Source organism: Orbicella franksi, chromosome 4 (assembly GCF_964199315.1).
Source record: "Orbicella franksi chromosome 4, jaOrbFran1.1, whole genome shotgun sequence".
NCBI classification, from domain to species: domain Eukaryota; kingdom Metazoa; phylum Cnidaria; class Anthozoa; order Scleractinia; family Merulinidae; genus Orbicella; species Orbicella franksi.
This window is the reverse complement of record NC_138148.1, coordinates 32691472-32697670: the sequence shown is the minus strand read 5'-3', so window position 1 is coordinate 32697670 and position 6199 is coordinate 32691472. Positions and strand designations below refer to the sequence as shown.

The following is a 6199-nucleotide window of genomic DNA, read 5'->3' as shown; positions in this document are numbered from 1 at the left end:
TTTCATCTGAGGTCATTACCATTGTACATTTGGTGGTCGATCGGTCAGGCAGCCGATTGCTTCACTTTCTGCTACACCGTTCTGACGAGACCCAACAAGGTCTAAACAGCTGTCCACGGTTGCAATTCTTGACTTTCAGTTTGGATTCTATCATGTCGTTGTCCCGTTAAGTTTTCTACGTAGTAATCAGCCTTGCGTCATTGTTACGTTTCTATTTTTGGCTGGTCAGATCTTTTACAGATCCTGCGTATACCGGCAGCATTTTCGTTTGAGGTCTCTTGCATCATCATTGCATCATTCATTAGAATTTTTTACAGCCTGAGCGCGTATTAAAACAATCTAAACAAAAGTGCTCAAAAAGGCCATTTCGGAGTTGCCTTTTGCCTCTGTGTCAAATAACCATTAATATGAAACTGAGTTCCGCCTACAGGTTCATTTCAATCAAACTCATTTTCATATGAAAGGTTTTGTATGAAGACCCCTTTTGAAACAGAGGCACAAGGTAACTCGGAAATGACCTATTATCGTTCAGAGCTGAGAGAAAGGGAGTCGATCTAAAAAGCGTTTAGCGTCTATCATCTCCGATTTGAACGTTTGAAATGGGTTGAAACACGCATTATTAGCCTTATTGATACAATCTTGGGTGGTCAAAACATTATTCATTCAGCATAGTGTCGGCGGTTTCTCATTCCTGACTTACGCTATTTTAACCAATTTTATTTACTTTCAGGCCAGATGCTTTTCCAATATTGCTAAAGGATAGTGAAGGCACGCAGGCCGTTGTTGTTTTGTCAATAAAATCAGCAGTCCATAGCCTGCTAGAGTGACAATTCGTGTTGGCAAATTTGAACTGAGAACAAAAGCAAAGCTTTTAAACAGTCATCTTCCTTACAGGTACGGACGTGTTCTAGCGCCGATCTACGGCAGCTGTTCTCTGACAGAACATCTGCCTACGGTTTGAAACTTCGCCCTTTCTGGATTGCTTTATAATTTTCAAAACATCACTGAAGGTCGACTCGAAATCTATAGGTAAGTAGAAAAAATGGCAACTTTGTTAACTAACCGAGTTAGATAAAACTGAAATACATTAAAAATTAAAAAAGACTGACAATTATTGCAGCTGTGGTCATGCATATAGGTGCGCCGGAGTAATTATTTACAATCATCACAATGGTCTGGCGAAATAAATTAAAGGCTTCATACTGTGACGGCTGCCCTATCAAGATTCTATATTCACAATCCGGAAGTTTTTAAAACAACTTCTTACTGATTAATTTCTGTACATTTTCTTGAACCAGCTAAACAGAATGTCGATCGTTGATTTCTTTAGAAAGAGTCTGCGGCTATCTTGTCCAAGTATGCAGTCCATTATAATGTTCAGTTCACACTTGAGTTATTTATGCATTCCACGGTTGTGTATAACGCAAAGTGCTTCCTTGGCTCTAAGATGAATAAATTAAAGCCTATTTTTTCGACTGTGTCTAAATATATCTTCTGCCAGAACAGTCCTCAGTTCTAATGGAGCCTTTCGAGGAATAACATCTTCTTTTCCCTTATTCTGGAAAATAAATAAAGAAAAATATTAGATTCCGTCGACAGAAGCAGAAAATAACAGAAGGCAGTGGTGTGAAAAGTTCTGGAGGCGTTCCAGCATTTCCTAGGGCGAACTTGAACGAAATTGTAGTTAGGGCACCAGGAATACTAAATACAAAATCACAACATGAAATAGAAAATCACGACATGAAATACAACAGGGATACAAAAGTCCATTTTGTCTGGTAGACTGAAAGATGCACCCTTCACATGTTCAAAGTCTCTTTAAGAACTACAGAAAAAATATAAAAAAAGCATTGAAAGCAAAACAAGAGTGAAGTTATTAAAATGAGTCGTTCATTTCTATGTGGCTAATTTGATTCAAAACGTGAAGCAACGGCGGTATGGACACTTACTGCACTGTTTCAAACTGTTAATAATCATCGTGTTCTGTGGCCCGTTTGCGATTACACGGGACGTTGTTATTATATCTCCATTCGTCTTGCAACAGAAGTCGTCCTCTTAATGCCGCAGATTGTCTGTCATTTTCCACCGGTCTTTGCTCCCAATTCTGTACAGCTCTGTATAGTTTCAACAGAAGCCCCAGGACCAGTAACAGTAAAAAAATACACACTAGGCTGAAGAATCCTTGAATGGATAGCATGATTATACAAGAGAATTTCAAAAAGTATAGTTATCAACGAAGGAGTGATTATTATACGTGTTTGCAGTCAATGCGCTTTAGACGAATACGTTCCAATATGTTCTTTTGTCCGCAAAGAATTAAAACGGGGGCGCTCGGCCAGAAAATTCCAAATGATTTTCCGCGTAGAATCTGCCAAATGTTCCAAATGACTGCTTTATTTTTAAAACTGTTTTGAAAACAAGTAATGAGCGATCGATTTATTCAAGCGCGAAATTAAAGAGAGCAAACTAGCGTGACAATGCAACTCGTTCGCAAGGATTGATCGCTTCACGTCAGTTTACCTGTGAGGATTGAGAATTAAGTCGGTAAAATAAATAATTTCATTCATAACGAGATTTATTAGTTGCTTGTTAGCAGGTTAGGCGTGTTATTAACAGTTTCGTGGTTATTCTTCAGTATACTTTATACAAACCATAGAAGACAAATCGTCCGTTCCTGCTGAAAAATAGCACAGAGCTCTTCACGGCAATATACTATTTGCCGACTAAATCCACGTGAAGGTGCTGTCTACATCGTAACAACTTAGAAGTCAGCGTTAAACACACCTATTTAAAGCATTCCAGCATTAAAGATTCTAAAGACTATAGTTATTTCAGCAGCAAATCCAGCAAACATACTAAAGGAGTCCAACCAGTCCAGGTTTACTCCTTGAAATGAGTCATAATCAGTTCAACTTTATATAAAACCAAGCACAGCTGAACAGTCCAAGTCCATGGATGTATGAGATCGCTTTTTTAAAACATGAAGCAAGTTAATCCGTCCGTGCATAACTGCTGAATTCCAATAAGTACTACTGTTGTGCACACAGATAGACGTTTTCCGTTAGAGTGCCAGATGGGAAAACTTCTTTCTTTGCCCTAAAAAAGAAAATATAAAATAAAATAGAAATTGAAATCCATTAAACTCGAATCGTCCAGTGAAACTTGGCCAGCTTCTTCCATAAGAGTTTTTTTTTTACAAGATTCCGTCTTGCATGGGTCAGAACAAAAGCGCCGAATATATGACTTTCAGGATCTCTATAAAAAAAACCAGTAATGACTCACTTTGAACGATGTCAAAAAGAAAACACACTTACTCAACGTTGTCGTTCATCGTGTTCAGTTGCATGGCGAATGTTCAGGTCAGCTCTATCGTTTATTCTCTCGCGATTGCGTATGTTTGTGCGGGCTTCCGTTAAAAGCTGTTGGTGATTCTCGCTCGGCTTCAGTGCTCTGTATATTTTGATCAAGTAATACAAACTTAAAAACTGAAAAATAATACACACCAGGCTAGAAAATTCTTGAGTGGAAAACATGATTTCGAAATGCGCATTCAGAACGGTCGCACTGAAGAAGACAAAGCTATCATGAATATCACTTAAGACGATCGTTCGCGGACAATACTGAGATGGTCTACAAGTGTTACTGCCAGAATGCGCATTTATTTATAGGGGTCATTTACCTACAACAATACACTGGCTTTCCGTTCTATGTGCGGGTGCATAGTCTAAACAAAACAAGCAAAAAACTGGGATCCGTATAATTACAAAATCAAAGTATGGATGAATGATTTAGGAAAACAAGGCTGATCAGAGCTAGTTTACAATGGCTTATTATGTGACTTGAAAATACATGGCGTTTAGCCACGGTCATTTCAATGCATCTGAAAAGAAGCTATAAAAACTGATTCCATATTTCCTTTTCAAGTCAGACGGACGGACAAGGTTAAAAGTAAACATAAGTGATGCGTGCCATGCGGGAATACTCCGCTTAAAAATATCGGAGCTGATCGTGAGAAAAACAGACACACAAAAGAAAACATTCTATTTTTGTTTTTCTCACGGTCACATATTTTCACGATGTCGAGTGTTTGTTCTATAATAGACCATTTCCGAGTTACCTTGTGCCTCTGTTTCAAAACAAGTCCTCGTGCAAAAACTTTCATATGAAAATGAGTTTGATTAAGATGATAATGAACCTGTAGCCGGAAGAAAATAATACTAGCATGGGTCACTTTGATTGGACACGCGCATCGCAAAGGCATTTTACCTATCGGAGGTCCTTGCTGATGTGACTGAACGAGCCCGAGTTGCCGTGATAACTTGTCACCAACAATAAAAAAAGTCCGCAAAGGGTAAAGATCAGCTTTTTGTGTGAGCATAATAGATCATAATAGTGGCGCCTTTTGACCATAATACATGTAGTAATCTAATAGCGAGGTATTTTAAAATAGACCATTTTACAGTTGTCTGCTCTGTGACCTGGCCTTTGGATGGCAGCGAGGCTGGAGTTGACCTTGTTTTGATACAAACTTCACTGCTTTTGTGAAGGTGAATTAATCAACATGACACGAGCGTGGGACAAAGAAAAATTCTGAGTCCCCGACGGGAATCGAACCCATGACCTCCCGAACACCGGGCGGGAGCTCTATCCACTGAGCTACGAGAACTCATGGATAACTCATGGAGGGCACCTTCACGTTTCATTACCGAGCTTAAAATTCACCATCTTTATTAACTTATCACTACTCACGATGACTTCGATAGCGTTGATCCTAGCAGTATGCAGGACACCTGTCATATATGAACTCAGTTAAATAACCTTGCTCTCCATGAGTTCTCGTAGCTCAGTGGATAGAGCTCCCGCCCGGTGTTCGGAAGGTCATGGGTTCGATTCCCGTCGGGGACTCAGAATTTTTCTTTGTTCCACGTTCGTGTCATGTTGATTAATTCACCTTCACATTTCATTACCGAGCTTAAAATTCAACATCTTTATTAACTTTTCACTGCTTTTGTTGGGTAAAACAAGTTGTTCTGATGCTAACTAGGGGCATTTACATGACAACTGCAGTGAGGTCTGTATCAAAACAAGGTCAACTCCAGTCTCGCTGCCATCCAAAGGCCAGGTTACTGAGTAGACAACTGTAAAATGGTCTATTGAGCATCGGGCATTAGCTTAATAGTGCAAAATGTGAGTATAATGTGTAAAACCCGACTCTGTAGAAGACCGTGCACAAATTTGACAATACATTCATAAATGACCTGAAATTATGTAGACTTTTGTGTCGTTCTGTGTACTGTTTGAATTGCACAGAGGAAATACAGTTTGTCCTTATTGAAGCTGTTATTTAATTGATGGTTGTACAAATCGCTGATCATGTCCACACTTTAACTTGCCCACCCCACCCACAGCTTGCTACACAGCCGGGTAGGGTGGGGTGATAAGCCACGTCCATACATGGCGCAGAATGAGCATCAAGTGTTCTAATCACACGAGACGTTAAATGATCGTAGAAAAAGATTTTCCCATCCGCTGAGCCAGAAGAGACTATTCTACCATCAGGACTGAAATCACATCCAATGTGATAACCACAAACCTGAAAACAAAAACATTGCTAATTAGGTTTAATCAAATGTATGACATCACTGTCCTCTAGCCGACTTCTGATCTGAGGTTTTAAAACTGTTTTATTATTATTATTATTATTATTATTATTACTATTACTATTACTATTACTATTATTATTATTACTATTACTATTACTATTACTATTACTATTATTATTATTACTATTACTATTACTATTATTATTATTATTATTATTATTATTATTATTATTCTTTCAATGCCCTTTCCTGGTACATTAAATCTATTCACTTTAAGCAAGTAACCGCCCGACCTTGACAATTTTCCAGTGGAATACATCTTTATTAGGGCAAATGTTGTTTGATTTGATACTAAAATTGAAAAAATTAAAACAATCAAATAAAATTTGCCCCGCTTCAAGCGCACAAAAATAGTGTCAAATAATAATTTAATTTTGATCAGATTACGGCCCTGTGATTCCTCCATTTGCGATCAGAGCATTGCCGAATTCAAGACTAAATTTTACCCTACCAACAATTAAGGACGTTGGCACGAAAATGTTCTACTCGATAGATTTTCTTCAAACTTCTACTGCGGACAGATAATGAATTACTTG

At 38.3% G+C, this 6199-nt stretch overlaps 1 protein-coding gene across 1 annotated transcript in view; it reads right to left on the bottom strand.

Annotated features, from left to right (window-relative positions):
* Window positions 1–3336: 3336 nt before the first annotated feature.
* Window positions 3337–6199, bottom strand: part of LOC145484064 (WD repeat-containing protein 25-like) — an 11215-nt gene continuing 8352 nt past the window's right edge. Inside the window, exon 5 of the mRNA XM_081462670.1 lies at window positions 3337–5593. Within this exon, the coding sequence (XP_081318796.1) occupies window positions 5372–5593 (222 nt within the window). The 3' untranslated portion in view covers window positions 3337–5371. The remainder of the gene's footprint in view (window positions 5594–6199) is intronic.